The sequence below is a fragment of the Acomys russatus genome, chromosome 20 (genome assembly GCF_903995435.1).
Source record: "Acomys russatus chromosome 20, mAcoRus1.1, whole genome shotgun sequence".
Lineage (NCBI taxonomy): Eukaryota > Metazoa > Chordata > Mammalia > Rodentia > Muridae > Acomys > Acomys russatus.
This window is the reverse complement of record NC_067156.1, coordinates 68,101,586-68,117,124: the sequence shown is the minus strand read 5'-3', so window position 1 is coordinate 68,117,124 and position 15,539 is coordinate 68,101,586. Positions and strand designations below refer to the sequence as shown.

At 48.3% G+C, this 15,539-nt stretch overlaps 1 protein-coding gene across 1 annotated transcript in view; it reads right to left on the bottom strand.

The window, feature by feature from the left end:
- The window catches only part of Mbp (myelin basic protein), a 133,462-nt gene that overhangs the window by 6,533 nt on the left and 111,390 nt on the right, over positions 1–15,539 (bottom strand). Inside the window, exons 6-9 of the mRNA XM_051163231.1 lie at positions 5,784–5,888; positions 3,966–4,001; positions 3,549–3,581; positions 114–236 (exon numbers count right to left, since the gene is read on the bottom strand). Of these exons, the coding sequence (XP_051019188.1) occupies positions 114–236; positions 3,549–3,581; positions 3,966–4,001; positions 5,784–5,888 (297 nt within the window). The remainder of the gene's footprint in view (positions 1–113; positions 237–3,548; positions 3,582–3,965; positions 4,002–5,783; positions 5,889–15,539) is intronic.

Genomic DNA, 15,539 nt, shown 5'->3' with positions numbered 1-15,539 from the left:
CATCACTCTGGGGTCACAGTTTCGCCTGGAGGAGAACACAGAGCATGGCTCCAGGCCCCCACTTCCCACAGAGGTGCCCAGGTGTTTCCCCCACGGTAGGAATGTTACATTACCAGCTTAAAGATTTTGGAAAGCGTGCCCTGGGCGTCGTAGGCCCCCTTGAATCCCTTGTGAGCCGATTTATAGTCGGAAGCTCTGCCTCCGTAGCCAAATCCTGGCTTCTGCCCCTCGGCCCCCTGCAAGAAAAGACCAGCGCTCAGTGTCTGCTCACGGCTGCCTCCAGGATCCACCACCAGGTGGCATCGGTGAGTCACTCAGGAGCCAGAGCGGCACGGAACTCTGACGAGGAGGGAGGGGCTGGAGGAGTGCCTGTCCCGACTCCATCAGGGGGTCTTGCTGGAGAACGAAAGGCCTGGGCAGGCAGTGCTGAATGCTCTGGGGCACAAGTGGAGCTCCGTGGCAGGGCATCTTTGTGGGAAAAAGGGAAGCATCTCTCAAATGAGCATCAAGGGCCTCTACCCTCGCCAGTGGAGGAAGCACACCTCCAGGAGGCCCCCAAAGGTGCTCGAGAGGACAGGAGTGTTATCCTTAACTTTTCTCTCTGCTGGTCTTTCACAGCTGGTCTTTCTGCTTACCCGTGCACAGCAGCCTCTGTGGCCTGGGAGGAGGAAGAGGGGGAGGGGGTCTCTGGACTCTGTCAAGTTTACCTTTCCTAAAGCCAAATGCAGACTTCCCAGCCTCTGGTGCAGGGCAGCCTCTCTGTATGGCCATGGTGTGATCTACATTTAGGGTCTTGTCTGGCTCCATGGGCTGCTGATAGCGTGGTGCAGGAAGCAAGCTGAACCTGGCAACAGCTCTTTCTGGCTTGGTGACCTTGCGCAGGTGTGGGAGCCCCTGCGAGCCTCAGTTTCCTGTACACTGGGATTAATACTGTCCTTTTTGGCCCTTATGGAGTTGGCCGCCAAGGAATCAGCCCTCCCCCCACTCCGTTGGTCCTCAGTCCCTCTCACTCGGTGTTGAGATGGCTACCCGCTGTGGGATGCAGTGATGGGCAGTGAGGACTGAAGTACAATACTCTGCGGGTCCCAGCACTGGCTTATTCACAAAGAATGCCCTCGGTAGGCCTGAGTGATGATTCAGCAGCATTGTGGGTAAGGTGGTCACCCAGCCCCTGTGCGCGCATGCGCAGTGCAGCGCGGGAGGCTGACCAGAAACACTTTGGTCTGCCTCACGGAAGTCTGCCCTAAGGGCAGGCCTCAAGACTTCGCCTTGGTTTTTGACAAGAGGAAATGGGAAGCCAGTTGTCACCAATAGCTCTAGCATCAGAACCAGACAGCAGCCTGAGCTGCTCCTAGCACCCTCTGCGTACCACGCTGATTCACACAAGGGCACTAGGCAAGGAGGAGGTAAGAAGCAATCCAAGCCACCAAGTCACCGCCATCTTCCCTGTGCTGAGCGCGGGGGATTAAGCAGTACTTGGCTGGCTTGGGCAGGATGGAAGCCAGACCCAGGCCGTATGGGAAAACACTCTCCTCTAGCTCACCTACTTACAACCGTTTCCCTCTCTTTCTCCTGACAGTGGCTCCCTGGCAGCGGGAGTCTGGTTCAGTTTCAGGTGTTCTGATGGGTTAAGGGGAGAAAAGAGAAGAGAAAGTCTATGCTGAGCCCTTGGGGCCAGCCAGGGCCACTTGTACATCCTGGAGGCTTGTCAGACACCTGGCCTCCTGGGTGCCACATGGAAGTGTTGTGGCACCAAACACATAGGCAGCTAAGTGGCAGAGACATGGGCTTCTCTGGGTGGATACTGGGCTCCTTTGTCCCAGAGTATGGCTTTTCTCCCAAATCAAGAACTTCTGAGACCTGAACAGCTCAGCTTTCAGATCAGTGATGTGGGGCCTTCCTAGTCACTTCCATCTTGGGACACCTAGACACTATCAAGATACATACAACAGAGTTTTGAGAAAGCAAGAGGGGGTTTCTGAACCTCCAGACAAGAAGGCCACACTGAAAACAGACAAGAACGTGGAGGAAATTTGGACAAAAAGAGACCCAAGGGGCCCTCAGGAGACCCAAACTAGAGAAAGCAGACAGACAAGACCTGCCCACGGGTGGGCCAGAGGCCCCCAGAGCCCCCCAAAAGTCTTCTCATCCCACCACCTCACATCCAGTCTTTGCACAATGCTCTGCCAACCCACACATAGAAAATAAAGACATATACAGCAGTAGCTAAAAATAAGAATTCCGGTTAAAAACAGATGTCATTTTTCATACCATCTTTGTTTCCTGCTGGCACAGGAAAGTTAAAGCAAAAAACAGACTACGAGTGGGGTCTGTGCAGACACCTACCTTATTGTCATCAGTTTTGAAAATTTACCATGTGAGAAAAAAGGAAAAGAAAAAAAAAAAAAGTAAAACAGGCCCAAGGTACATTTATATCAAATGGTTTGTAGTTCAATGCAAGAAAGTACTAGAATGATTCAGGACGTCCACAGATCTCCTCCGTCTTTCAAATAACCCTTCCTTGGATACCTATTTCTCTTCTTATTTTAGTTTTATTTTTTGAGACAAGGCAACTCTGTGGCCCCCACTACATAAGCTTACTTTTACTCTTTCAGCAATCCTCCTGCCTCTACCAACCGAGTACCGGCATAACAGGTGTGTGCCCCAAGCCTGGTCCTGTCTTCTTTCTACCATTGTTTCTGCTGCCCCCTTCCCCCCACCTCCACTCTCTGTCTCTGTCCTCCTCCCTGCCCCCTCACCCATTTTCTTGTGTTTTCAGGCCGACGCAGACGGGCCCTGTGCCACACTGTCCGCAGACAGTCTCTCACCCCGCTCCCACCTCTGGCTAACAGGCTGGTGTTTGTGCATGCGTCTGGGTAGCTCTGGAAATCACAGCTACTTATAAGGAGAAGCTCCATATCTAGTAGCTGCTAGCAGCCGGGGTCAATATTTTTGGTTAGGATAGATCAGTAAGCATTTTAAATTGCTATAGACATCAGAAGTTGCTAATATTTAGAAGCCAAGCCGTTTAAACCAATTAAAGTCATCACTGAAACTTTGCTCTGTGTCTAAAAACCTAAAACCACTAACGAATCTTTCATGGTGGTTTAGTGGCTCAGTGTTAGGTACCACTAACACACAAACAAAACTCCAAATCTCCTAATGGGGAAAGGGGTTATTAGAAACAGAACAATTCTGTTTCAAGGAGTGGCCAGATTTGGTCTGCTGGGGCTCCATTTCCCCATCAGGGGCACTGGAAAAAAACTGGGATTTTCTCCAGTGTGATGTGGCTCTTCCTTGGGAAGGAACTCAGAACCCCTGTGGGAAGGAGGCAAAGGGCTTTGCAGTGCCCGGCTCTCAGCCTGGCAGCAATCCACCCTGAAAGGCTGCATTCCTGCTGGGAACAGAAAACAGCCTGTTCAGCTGGGCTGGGTAGGAAAGAAAGGGCGACCCTGAGTGTTAGGCAACTGAAGGGGCTTAGAAGTCAGCGGGCTGCGCAGGCTGCAGAGGAGGAGGAAGCAGAGAAAACGCAGGCAGTCATCACCTACCCAGCTAAATCTGCTGAGGGACAGGCCTCTCCCCTGTGAGGAAGAGAAAGAAACAGTGACGAAAGAAACAGTGATGTGGTGATCACCCGGGATCAAGCCCTGAAACCGACAGGAACAACCAAATTGGCATGCCTCCCCCTCAAGAAGAGTAGGTTCCCTCAAATGCACCACATTCGGGGTTCGCAGGGCCACCCGCAGCTCAGGGGGCGAGGATGTAAATCCAAGCTCAGGGGGACAGTGCCTGGATGCCTTGGCCTGGTATGAGTATTTGGAGACCCTCAGCTGTGGTGCCCCACTGGGAGTCTCTGGGAGCAAGACTGGGGCGGATTCAGGGATCTCTGAACCCAGTTCCGTTTGGAACACATTTTGGGATTTCAGGGTGAATTGACAAAGGATCAAAAACGTCTAAGGCCTTACCTTTCCTTGGGATGGAGGCGGTGTGCGAGGTGTCACCTGGAAGACAGGGAAGTGCTGGCTGTAGTGACCGTGACTGGTTTTCCTGTAGGTAGCCCTGCTCTCGAGGGTCCAACTAGCTCATGTCTGCAGACACGACTTTGGTCTATTAGGCATCAGAAGCTAACACATGCCTCTAACGAGCCCTTCCTGGGGCTGGAAACGGTATACCTACCAATGCTCAGTTGCAACATGATGCCTCAGTAAAAAAAAAAAAAGTATGTATGTGTGTGTGTGGGGGGGGGCGCATATGCATGTGAAAGCAGGTGCCCACGGAGAGCAGAGATGATATTGGGCCTGGAGTTATAGGCAGTTATGGGCTACCCAACATGGGTGATGGGAACTAAACTTAGGTCCTTTGCAAGGACAGTGTTCTAGCTAGCTTTGTGTCAGCTTGACACAAGATAGGGTCATTTGGGAAGAGGGGATTTCAACTGAGAAAATATCTCCACAAGGTTTGCCTGTAACGAAATCTGCTGTGCAATTTCTTAGTTAATGATTGATGTGGGAGGGCTCAGGCAAGGTGGGTGGGGCCATCTCTGGGAGGTGGTCTTGGCATGCATTTGAAAGCAGGCTGCACAGGCCACGGGGGCAAGTCACTCAGCAGTGTTCTTTCATGGCTTCTATTTCAGTCTGCCTCCGGGTTCTTGCTCTGACTTCCTCCTGGGACAGAGTATGATCTGGAAGTGTAAGTGAAATAGCCTTTTCCTCCTTAAGTTGCCTTTGGTAACGGTGTTTTATCACAGCCATAGAAAACCTAACAGGACAACCAGTGTGTTCTATGAGCCACTACTGAGCCAGCTCTCCAGCCCCTCACCATTAGTTTTTTGTTTGTTTGACTGTTTTTTGTTTTGTTTTTTTTAACTTTATTGTGTTTGTTTGGGTGAAAGTGGTCCCCATAGGTCATATATGTGGATGCTGGTGGACTGTTTGGCAAGGATGAGGAGGTGTGGCCTTGTTGGAGGGATGTGTCATTGGGGTAGGCCATTCTCACCTACTGCTCTATCTCCCTGTCATCTGTCTATCTCTACTCCTCCCCACCTCTCTGCCTCACGTTAATGTCCCAAGATGTGATTTCTCAGCTACTGCCCTAGCACATGCCTGACTCCATGATCCTATCCATGGTGGTCATGGACTCATCCTCTGAACTGTAAGCCCAAAATAAACTCTTTCTTCGATAGGCTGCCTCAGCCTTGGTATCTTATCATAACAATGGAGAGGTAGCTAAGACATTTATTTAATGGAAGAGTTAAGATTTACACAGGAATTGTAATGAAATCATATATTTCCCTGCCACCCATAGGGCGTTCCCACATATCTGCTCAATTTCTGCTGTTTAGCATCAGCATTGATGTGATGTGTTTGTTACAATTGATATAAAAAAATACTGGAGGATTATTATACCATCTGGATACATTAGAGTCCACTCTGTGCAGCATGAGCCTTATGTGTATAGATGAATGTCCTGTGTCCTATATCACAATGCCACACAGAGCAGTTTTGCTGGCCCAAAACACCCTGCATCTCTCTGCTCATCCCCCAGTCCTCCTGGCAATGCCTATTCCTGTTGTTATCCCATCTCAGGGTTAAAAGGTTTATATCTTTAAGCATCAACTAGCTGTTTGGTTTCAGGAAAATTAAACTCTTATTCAAATACACAGTTTGTTACATGGCAGATGCAGCCAAGACTGTGTCCTTTGGGACTTGGGATGACCAACATCCTACTGAGGGTACCTGCTGTACCCTGATGGTTTCCTGGTCCCCCTGAGCATGGTCACTTACAATATTCTTGAAGAAGTGGACTACTGGGTTTTCATCTTGGGTCCGGCCGTGCTGCGACTTCTGGGGCAGGGAGCCATAGTGGGTAGTTCTTGATGTATGTGAGTCCTGAAAGAGAGATGCAGGCAGCTTAGGATGGAGAGGACACAGCTGGGCCAGGTTTGTCCTTCGGAGGAAGGTGAGTCTCTATGCTGTGCATCCTGGGGATTCGGAAGCTGCTGGCGTGCCACCAGACACCCGCGAAGTAGAACATGCCTGGTGGTGTAACCACAGTTTGCCAGGTGGCCACCCTCTATCTCCTCAGCCGTCACTGGCAGAGGGAGTCTGCTCATTAGCTATGGTTTGGCAGCATCATGAGCTAGCCTCTTTGTCTCATGCCACCAGGGTTCTGAGTCTATCGATAGAGGACTATTATTTTCCCATTTTGAGAAAGATGGAAGTAAAGAGTAATAGCTGGTGTGAGTGTCCATCTGGTCTGAGGATTCATTGCTCACTGAACCAGAAGGTTCTAGGCCAGTGAAAACAGCCGTTAAGACGCTCTAGCAAGCACAAAGGCAGTGATGTATCCCAAATGAACACAAAGGCTGAAATGGTTCCGTGCTCTCCTGATGCTGTCCTCCTGGCTACCACCCAGTACCTGTGCTCGACACAGGAAACATGGACAGGGCCACAGAAAGAGTCTACATCCAACAGGGCGTCCTTGGAAAGAAGCCTGTGAGGAGACCTCACAACATTACAGTCCTCCAAAAACAACAGACCATGCACCCTGGAGGAGACTGGGCACGTTTCCTCATTTCTCCCCCATTGCTCCCAGCTTAGAATCGCCAGTGTGCCTGGAGGAACCTCAGCTGCGCTGCAGCAAGCATGACAACAGAAGTGATGTGCAGCCTGTCAGCAGAGGTCACAGCCATGCCTCTGAGATGGCAATCTGGTCACTTGAAGCACCCCATACATGAATTGGGAGAGCCTTCCTTGGGCAGTTTGCAACTGAAAAGCCAAAAGCTGCTTCTCTGGAGCTTAGGAGGGTGTGTGTAGTGGGTGTGCCCCACCCCCAGTGTGGTGGGCGTGGCCCTGTGGGTTAAAGCTAGATACCACGGATACTGTCTGCCAAGCCACCCAGCATTTCTCTGGGTCAGTTATATCATGGTCCTCATCGTAATTAAGCAGCTAACAGCTTCATCTTCTGTGTTGTTCAGCCTGAGGACACGGGCAAATGTCTACTGCAAGCCCTTGGTTATAGATAGCATCAGACAGGGCGCTTGTAAGTAGTTGTAAGTGATCCTACCTGTGGGTTTTCACACGTCTAGGTTTGATCTCTTCCAGTCACCTGGTCCTGTTCACCCACTTCTGGCATCAACAGACACTTGGCGTAGTTCTCGTTCCCATCCTCCCTCTATTGCTCAGAGACCAAAGCTCACTGCTTCCCAGGGACCACATCCCACACCTGCTCACCCACTAAGGCAAACTCTGCACTCCCAGCCCCACTCCAGCTGGGACTTTCTAAATGGCTTCTCTTTCTTTCTCTCTCCCCTTCCAGTCACATCCAGAAAAACTCTTAAGGTCCATGCCTTTCCATGTCACATATGCCATGGGCACAGAATGACATCCGCTCTGCCTCAGTTGCTGAGGGGGTGTGGTGACCTTCCCAGACTGTCACATATATGCTCTGCCACCTCCTTAGCAGCTGCCCCTTGGCGATGTCACAACAGTGGGTCACCAGCTTGGGGAAGCCTCTGCCCAATGTGGGTACCCGGAGACATTACTTCCAGGCACAGTCCGTGGTGACTGTTCGACAGTTAAGCACTGCCCCTCCCCACCTCTGTCCAAGTTCCTGCTTTATGCTGGTTTCCAAGTCACAGAAAGGATTCTGTCTTAAGCCCCTCCTCTCGTGATTGGATTAAATGGAGCAAATGCTCAGCTGTGCCTTACAGACCTCATGCTGAGGAAGTATATTTACCCTGAGAAATTTGGTAAAACATAGTGGGAATAAGACACTGCTCAGCTCTGAATGCTAAAGGAAGGTTATAGATGTTTGTTACCTGTCAGGTTTTTTTTTTTTTTTTTTTTTTTTTTGTGTGTGTGTGTGTGTGAATACATTGCTTTGATCGATAACCTTTGCAGCAGGGCCATGCTAATCTTTGTATCATTCTAATTTTAGTGTTGCTGAGGTGAATATACAGGCACTAAACTTTTGGGAGAAAAGTACCTTAAATATGTTAAGGAGCTCATGAGCTTTGTGGGCTGTGTTGGGATTCTTAGAACTCTGAAATGATAAGGAAGGGAGCAGAGTGTGCAAAAAGCATCAACTATTTACTGTGTGGCCTGCACAGATCTCTTTTAATGTATGACCAAGCCAGGAACCAGTCTACATGTTAAGGGTTATGAGTATACGTGACCCTTAGCATACACAGTGAGAGGGACATTGAGTAGGACACTGACTTGGGCTTTTGGATCTATACTGTTCCACAGATAACTTGAGGTAGCAATGTAATTACATCTACAAATATAACATATTTGTAGGTGTTTAAATCAAAAGCCATTTAGGCAACCGTATTTCTGTGAACAGCATACTTCTGTAAACATACTTCTGTGAGTAGCAGCGAACAGCTAAACAGAAACACAAACTTTAAATGCTGCTAGACTCAGTGGCAGAAAAGAGCCTAATTAAGCACCTATAGCATTTGGCCTGGGTTGGACCACAGCAGTAGAACATGTGCCTAGCATGTGAAAGGCCCTGGGTTCAACCTCCAGCATCCCAGAACAAAACACAATGGTGCCCTGTAGAGAGTCTTTAGTCTCGAAACTAGAAAAGAGACCATAGAAGAGTTAAGTGGAGAGACATTCTATGTTCATGAATTGGAGATGTAAACTCTGCCTACGAATTTAATGCAATTGACAGTAGGATTTTGATGAGGCATTGACAAACTGATCCTGACCAAAAATGGGAACGCAAATGAACCAGAATAACTAAACGTCTGTAAAAATAGAGAAGTTACCCAAATCACATGGTTTTGTTTTCAAGATTTATTACATAGCAAGGCTGGTCCTGGAATAGATCTAGACACACAGATCCATGGAACAGCATCCGGCATCCGGCATCCGGCAGCCTAGCCTCACAAACATGGCCACTGCATTTCGACCAAGTAACAAAGACAACTTAACGGAGAGAGAGAGGATGGCCTTTTGATGTTGCAACAATTGGATGTGTGTGTGCAAAACACCAACAAAAAATGTACTTCAACCCTACCCTCACTTTATAGAAAAGGTAACTGAAAACAGATCATAAATCTCTACTGACACCGCAAAATTTTAAATGAAAATGGGAGTAGAGGAGGGTTGCTCAGACCTTACACCAAATGCTGGTTCATAAAGAAAATCAAACCGCAACACTGTTTGCACAAAACACTCTTAGGAGCACGACCAGACAAAATACAGATTGGGAGAAAATGTATGCAAATCACATATGAGGAAAAAAAAAAGACTCAAACACAAAATATGTTAAAAAAAAAAAAAAACCACTAAACCTTCAAAACTCAGCAGTACGAAAATACATTGATTAAAAACTGGATAAAACAATTGAACAAACATTTTAACAAAGATGTGTGGAAAAAAACCATCACATGAACAACAGCTGCTCAAAACCAACAGCACAGGAGCCACAAAATGCTATTACCCACCTGTTCAGAAAGCTAAGAAAAAATACTGACAATAACAACTGTTGCCTAGTACAGGGAGCAACTGGAACTCTCCCATGCAGAGCCAGAGAATACAAAATAGCATAGTCACTGGGAAAAACAACATGGCAGTCTCTTGCAGCACCAACTATGCACTTACTGTATAGTCCTGGAATTCCATTTCATGCTTTGAAGGATCAAAAAGAAAACGCTATATTTTTGAAAATGGTTTTTAAATAAATATATTGATCACTTATCTTTTGAAGAAAAATAATTTAAAGCTTAAATGAAAAACTTACATTCACTCAAAGTCTGTACATGAAGGTTTACAGAACTTTTTAATTCCTGCAAACTATAAGCAACCCAAAACTTCCCTATCAGGAGAATCAGCACAGTTTGGCACATTCATTCAATGCAATACCTCTTAGCAACTAAATGAACAACATTTTGAAACATGTAATAAGGCATCTCTAAGTCTTGCTGCATGAAAGAAGTGATTCAAAAAGATTTTGGATGTACCATCTTTTTTATGTCATGTTCTTGAAAGGCCTATCTTATGCTGAGGGACACATTAGTTGTAGTTAGGAGATGAGAGAAAGGAGAGTTTTGAGTGCACAAGGAAGTGGGGCCATCTTAGATTGATATATCTTTGTGCTAGTAGCTACACCGGCTTATAAATCTGCTAAAACATTTAGAACTCTACATAAAGCAAGTCTACTTTGCTATATGTTAGTTTATAAAGTGAAGACCATTTACCGTGGACTATGACTGCACAGCATCTGTGGAAACTGCTTTGTGAGTTTTCCCACCAGGACCTTCGTGGAAAGGCAGCCTCAACCTTGCTTCCACCCTGGAGCTTTTCTTGCACATTACTCTTGCTTAGTTCGAACGGCTTCCCTCCCACATACGCCGCTGCCTGCTGACCTAGGTATCACCTTTCAGCTGGGAAGTGTTACCACAGTGGGCTGCTCTTCTTAGTTTTCCAGAGCACCTCATGCCTCACCTTGGTTTTACTCTTTCATAGGAAAAAAGACAGGCCTGTGTGGGCTCCAAGGCACTGGCAGTTGGACTCTCATGGTGGCACTCGGATAATGAGAGGACGAAGGGCACTAGAACAACTCTCCTACCACAGTGCGTAGGCAGAGGTAGTCACAGTGGCAGATGCCAGAACCCTAGCAGCTCTTGGAAAGCTGCTTCCTCATGCACAGTATGGGCCTAAAGTGGAGATGGGAAGTGACACAGAGGGTGGCAATTACCTGGTGACAGTTACACCTTGGGACACTACCCAGTTCCAGGCCTGGCGCTGTGGTGAGCATAGCAAAAGCCCAGAGGCCACCTCAGTTGCCATAGTAGCAACATCCTGGGGCAAGAGGTTGTTGGACCAGACCAGCATTGCATCTGAGCTCATGCTCTTAAAATATACAGAACACGGGGTCCCATTTTAAGCACCTCTGAGCAGACAGGCCAGCAGCAACTGTGCCTATCACCACCTGCCTAACCTTCATGAATATGCAAATTTCTTCCCAGTCTGTAGCATGTCTGTCATGCTCCTAACAATGTTTCCTGCCAACAGTGTTTAGCATTGATGGGGTCTGATTTACTTATTTTCTTGATGAACCAGCTTTTAATTTCAGGCCTAGGAAATTTATCTACCCAGGTCAGGAAGATTGTCTCCTATATTTTCATCTAAAATTTTAGAATTTTCATAGTGTCAGTAGAGATTTATGATCCATTTTCAGTTGACTTTTGTATAAGGTGACAGTTTGAGCTATTGATGGTAGGTAGACAGGTGTCCAATTGTTCCAAGACCACTTGTTGAAAAGGTTGTAACTTTTTTTTTCCTGTCGAGTTGTTCCTGTCTCTCTGTCAAAACGCAATTCATCACAGGTAAAACTCCTGGGACTCACTCCACTATGCATGAAGGAATAGTCCAGGTTTTCTGAGTGTCTGCTCGAGGGCACTGGTGATGGGCAAGGTCACCTACGACCTGGTGAGCTGGCATCTTTGGGAGGAAGGACTCCCATCTCTTGGCCCATTATCAGATGTACCTTCTCTGCTGTGTGCTCACTAAGGCTAAGTCAAGAGCCTCCGCTGAAGGCTTTATTGTTGGTCCCCAGGACTAGTCTGTGTCTATGCTCAGCATGTCTGCAGCGTTACGTCTTCTGTGAGACACGCCCTCATCATCTGCACTTCATTATAGTCCATGGACAGTAAGAACAGACATTTCCCAGGAATTGTGACAAGGTTAGTCCACCACCAGCAAGAAGGGCCACAGAGCCAAGGCCAGGCTTGCTGGCCTGCTATTGACTCCTGGACTCCGAGTGGGTTGGAGAGCTTGCCACCTGGCCCACCGGATGCCAGGCCCTGGTCGGCGAACCTCGTGGTTGTGTTTGGGGCTGAGCATTTAGTATAAGGGTGGTCTGTAAAAGTAGTCTTGTTTAAAAAATTTTTTTTTCATTGTTTGAACAATGGTGAATACTTACAAGGTGTTTGATAAGGGGCCCCGGTAGCACGGGACAGCCAAGGCTTCGTGCTGCCGACGGCTTTAAAGCAGGTGCTACTACGCCCAGCCTTTTCTTTGTGTGACCTCAGAAACCTCACTTTGTCAGGTCAGCTTTGCATCATATTAACAAACAAAGATGACAACAAACTTTTTGATGTGACATAAAGTAAGATTATGACCAATTGTTCTGGAACAGTGGAAGGGATCCACAGCCAACAAGGTCATTGATTTCTAAGATGCCTGTTTTCTTCATTATCCCATTTGTACTATTTTTGAAAAATTGCCAGTTCCCTCAGTGGGAAACAGGGCCCATCACCAGCAGGGGGCGCTCAGACACGCTCTCTGCAGAGGTCAGGCAAAGGTTTTTCATTTGTTTGCCAGTTTCCTGTAGGCAGAAGCTGGGGATGGCTATGCTTGCTTTTGGGGTACTACCAGGGGGTCAGTGGCCGCCAGACTGGGTGCCTGTTTGTTCTCCTGAAGAGAGGCTTCTCCCTGAAAACAGCCTGAGACACATCCTCACCTTTTGCTCTTCATTACAGGCCATGAACCGTAAGAACAGTCATTTCACAAGGAAGTGAGGCCTAGAGTTTTATGGTCAGCCAGAATAAAACAATTCCTGTTCTCACTTCATTTCTGGCCTAAGAAGGGTCGTGCCTCTTGCCTGGCAGCACCACCCAGATTCTGGAGTTACACTTTCTTCTTTCTCCTACCTTTGAGCAGATTTGTGTAAACATTAGGGAACTGACTCACTTTTAAAGAGGAGAGGCTACGTCCCCTCCCTGACCTGAACCCAAAGCTGTCACTCAGCACTATTGTCCTCCTCTGCTTCTCTTGTGGGGTGAAACTGAGACACAAAGGGGTCCAAGGACCTGCCTGCTGAGGCCCCTCAGTACTCCAGGCCCAGGGTTAGAGGCAACTGCAACAATCCAGGAGGATTTCCTTATCGTATCATTATCACTGAAACGGCTTCATTTCCACACAACTGAAAAGCACACCCTGTCAGTTTCTGTCAAAGGAAACACTAGGTTTCAACACCAGCAGTTCAGAATGTTCCATTCTGCCTGTGGGAGACAAGAATCAAACAGTTATCTTCCTATGTATGTGTTCCTTTCTTTCCTTTAAATTTAATTTTGAGCCATGGCCGCACTCGGCCACCTCATTCCTTCACAACATGACCCAGTTTTGCAGAATGCTGCAAACATCTTAACCACGTGGTGGCGTCAGGACACCACCGCAGCCCGCAGAGTTCTCTAGAGCACCCTAGAGTGAGGGAGAGAGAACAGCTGTCGGATTTAACCTTCCTTAGTTTAACACAGAGCGAGGGCTGTGGAGGGATGCTCTGTGAGGTCTGGTTGGCAGCGCAGAGCCCAAGCCTGAGTTGTCCACTCTTTCTCAGGACAGTCCACGGAGTAAGTTTAGATTTGATAAAGCTTGTTTTCCCTGTGCAGGGGAAAGAGAAAGCAAGCAAAGCCTCTGATACCCACAGAGCCTTTCTCTGGCTGGACAGGCCTCTGCTGTCCCTTCTGCCTTCAAGTTTTCATATTGATTCTCGCTCTCCATGCCTTGGACAACTTGTGAGCAGCTTTCCTCATTACTGCTGTCTCCAGAGGAAGAAGGCCTTGGCTGGTTCCCTTCTCTCACAGTCTCACTGTCACACCTGTTTCCCACTGAAAAGTCAGTGGCAGGGGTCAACAGCTACTGTGACCACAGATAGGGGCCAACTTATCTGTGAACTATTTACATGTTAGGGCCATGGCTGAGGAGAGTGCCACAGGCAACCAACATTTATGACAGTGGCCTCAGGACGGTGAAGGAGCTGCCCTGTCTGCAGTGCGAGGCCATCTTTCTTCTCTTCTAACTCCCTACACCCTGACCGCCCAGAGGCTATGGCTGTTTCAAGACATCTCAGCATGTGTCCCTCTCAGCACTGGCTGGCCCCAGTTCTAGCCTTGTTTGCATTCGCAGAAGAAGCTATGACACCATTTGTGATCAAACTGCTTCTAATATACCTCAAGAGAGAGTGTCATCTCGCCCCCCCTCCCCGCCAGCAAAATCCATGCATTTTAAATTCTGGGGGGCGATGTTCAGTCTCTCTTGTGTTTTGATTCTTTGCCGGAAGCTGGAACATGTCTCACAGTTTCACAGCCAGCAATGCCGATGACCGGCTGGGGGATGGGGGAGAGAAAGAGGGAGGGAGGGGGAGAGAGAGGGAGAGGGAGAGAGAGAGAGAGAGAGAGAGAGAGAGAGAGAGAGAGAGAGAGAGAGAGAGAGAGAGAGAGAGAGAGAGAGAGAGAGAGAGAGACGGAGAGGCCTTTCTCCGTGGAAAGCTGGGTAGCATCCAAGAGGCTAGTCTCACTTTCTAGACAGGTGTGGATAGGTGGAGGCTTCAGGCTCCCCACCCGCTCACATACCTCACGGCACTGCATTTCCCTTCACTGCCAGGTGGGGGCGGTATCTGCTGTAGAGACAGCCTGGGACTAACAGGTGTCCATCCTCTTGCCCCTGATGGGAGGATGATATGCAGGGTCCCTAAGTGGGGGGGTTTGGCTGGCAGCCATTTGTGAAGGGAAGGCTACTCTGACACTGCTGCAATGTTGGGGGGCGGGCACCGGCTCCCTCATGTTCCTTCAGGACCTGAAGGACAAAGATCCCTCGGAGCCCCTTGACAACTTCACTCCTTTCTTTGGCAGTGTAAGGATTAACTTCAGACTCTCTGGAGTACTCACCTCCTGGGATGTGCCTAGACCAGAAAGACAGAGAGAAAGCCCAGGCAGTGTTAAGCACTTCTGGTGTTAACTGGGTGCTCTCCGGGCTTGAGAATTCCTGTCTTCAGAGGGGTCCCGTTCTGATGTCTGCTTCCAGACTTCTGGGGACAGTGGGTCCCCAGAAGAGTGACAGAGGTGGGCAAAGAGCTCCTCTGGGAGCTGCAGGAATTCACAGACCTGGCAGTTCTCCCTCTCAGCTTTTTGTAGGTCAGCAGCTAGGCAGGGCCTTGCCCCAGCATCCTTTAGTTCCTGAGGCTTTTGTCCTTGTTTGTCCTTGTCTAAACGTGGTGGGAGGTGGAGTGGGTACCACTCTCAATACTCTCCTTTCTTCTTTGTTTCCAAGTACCCATTGTTTTTAAGACCCCAAAGTATCCAAAGAGCAATAGTTCATATACATAGCAAACAGAAGTCATAGTAGAAGTATAAAACCGACATGGATGATAAGGGGCTCTTTTCTTTGGGGAGAGGATCATGCTATGTAGCCCTGGCTGGTCTTGAACTTGTGACCCACCTTCACTACCTTAGGGTTGGGATTGCAGGATGCCCCTGGTTTTGTGGCTTATGTGCACAGTGTGTGGGCAACATGCAGGGTGGACATCTGGGAGAGGTTTCTTTGAAAGGAAAAGTGAAACAAAGACAGGTGTTTTAGCAAGCTAAAGCCTTGGGCTCAAAGCAGGAGAGGGCTCTGCACAACCATCCCTACACTAGAAGGTAGTGTGCCTCCTGCCCTGGCCAGCACTGGCTTCACAAAGAGACTCTAAGGATCCATCAACATATGCAGGCACAGAAACCAAATCTACCCAGAGCCATGAGTGCA